The 1727-nt window shown below is 37.2% G+C and overlaps 1 protein-coding gene across 1 annotated transcript; it reads left to right on the forward strand.

Moving 5' to 3' along the window:
- The first annotated feature begins 29 nt into the window (after nucleotides 1–29).
- LOC117113957 lies at nucleotides 30–1664 on the forward strand. The gene is made up of 2 exons (XM_033257466.1): nucleotides 30–168; nucleotides 1326–1664. The coding sequence occupies exons 1-2, from the start codon at nucleotides 88–90 to the stop codon at nucleotides 1662–1664; spliced, it is 420 nt and encodes a 139-aa protein (XP_033113357.1). The 5' UTR covers nucleotides 30–87.
- Nucleotides 1665–1727: the final 63 nt, after the last annotated feature.

The raw sequence follows: 1727 nt of genomic DNA on the forward strand, positions 1-1727 counted from the left end.
AAAGCTGTTTTGTAAAACACGTTTTGTTTCTTGTAGTGCGTTTACGGAAAAAACCAACAAAACTACGACCTTTACTTACATCAAGGAATGTCGACAGCACACTTCACAACAAAAATCAGCGCCCACCTTCACCCGATGACAGAATTGGTAGAGCTTCCGTTCCCTCAAGTAAGTCATCATTCATCCCATAAGATTACGTCATGAGCATGAAGACTTACGTCACGAGCCCGAACATTTAAATGGCGTAATACCAGAATAGTGGAGAACCAGGTTATCAAAATACCGTAAAACCTCGAATAGAAACCTGGGCTCATTCTTTTTTTAGGACCCTTGGATGGGCTTCTTTTCAAGATGGGCCTCTTTCGAGATGGGCTTCTTTTCGAGATTTACATTCGCAAACTAAAGAGGAAGACGTTCTTTCAAAATGAATGCTGTCAATTTTGGATTTGCTACATTTGCTACATTAAAAAATATTGAACAGAATTTGGAATTTTATTGAAATATTGAATTTTAGTTGAAAAAATGACATTTTTTCAACTAAAATTAAATGAAATTTCAAATTCTGTTCAATATTTTTTATAAAGTACATTGAAATAATATTGATACTGACACGCTATCATAATAATATAAGATAACGTCAGTATGAATGTAACAACTATCTCGAAAAAAGCCCAGTTATTTTGATTAAAAGCCCATGAGTTTCTTTTCGAGATGGGTTTCTTTTTTTTACAAACTTAAGAGGGGCTTCATTGTTCACCTTAAATATATCATGGGCTTATTTTTAATTCATTAGCTGTTTATTTTGTTTTAATGTTGTTCGCTTTCACTGTTCGATGCGATGAGGTCTGTGTGCATGTGAACATGCTCCAAGCAATTCTTCTCCCACATTTGGTGACGTCACGTTTAAAAGCTAAACGTGTTTAGGCATATCATGATATCAAATAATTAGCACATTTGATGGTATAAGCATATTAACACCCATAAGCATACTGGCTATGCATAAACACATTTTTAGCTTTAAACAAGTCACCAAAATCGGGTAAAGATGGCGTGGGCTGTGTTCCGAATTGTTGACATCTGATGCTGTGTGACTTTATTGTAAGTTGAATAAAGTCACCGCCATAGGTTAATTATGTCTTGTGTACCGGTAGGGCCTACTTTCTATTTGCCCTGATTTGTACGTAGGCATTGGAAGGTCCAAAGGCTCAGCGTCGTTTAAATGAACAGTTAAATTAAATTTTAATGTTTTGCTAAAGTATTATTACGAATCCTTGGCCACTAGCCTATGCCTCATAGTAAATCGGAATATCATACTATTTTTTCAGAGGGTGCGCATCCCAAGCATTGATCCAAGGCGACCAAACATAAAAGCAGAAAAGATTATTTCTCTGTTAGGCATTGAAAAGGAGTTTCATGTGATAACGACACGACCAGGAATCATAGACGAGGTGCTGAGAATTCCGTCGAAAATCCCGATTAAAATGGCATTAGTGGCTGGTAATTTCCAGCTAGCTTCCAGTTCGCTTCCTGGCGTCTATGCCCTCGTCAATCCGACGTGGCATATCCACGAAATGGGGCGGCCTACACTACCTGCAGCGTTCCAGCAATTTCCACAGCCTTTACACGATGTATTAACACCTTGGATGCGCACTTTCGAAGGTTAGATATGATGAGACATATACTTACTTATTTTATCAATATCAATGTATTATATAGGCATATACTTA

The sequence above is a fragment of the Anneissia japonica genome, unplaced genomic scaffold (assembly GCF_011630105.1).
Source record: "Anneissia japonica isolate Jap-2015-1 unplaced genomic scaffold, ASM1163010v1 scaffold233816_len1727_cov175, whole genome shotgun sequence".
NCBI classification, from domain to species: Eukaryota; Metazoa; Echinodermata; class Crinoidea; order Comatulida; family Comatulidae; genus Anneissia; species Anneissia japonica.

Bases quoted from the DNA above. Each gene is read 5' to 3' on its own strand.
- LOC117113957 (XM_033257466.1), top strand. From the start codon at position 88: ATGTCGACAGCACACTTCACAACAAAAATCAGCGCCCACCTTCACCCG. The intron at 169-1,325 runs GTAAGTCATCAT...CTATTTTTTCAG, and splicing joins TAGAGCTTCCGTTCCCTCAA to AGGGTGCGCATCCCAAGCAT.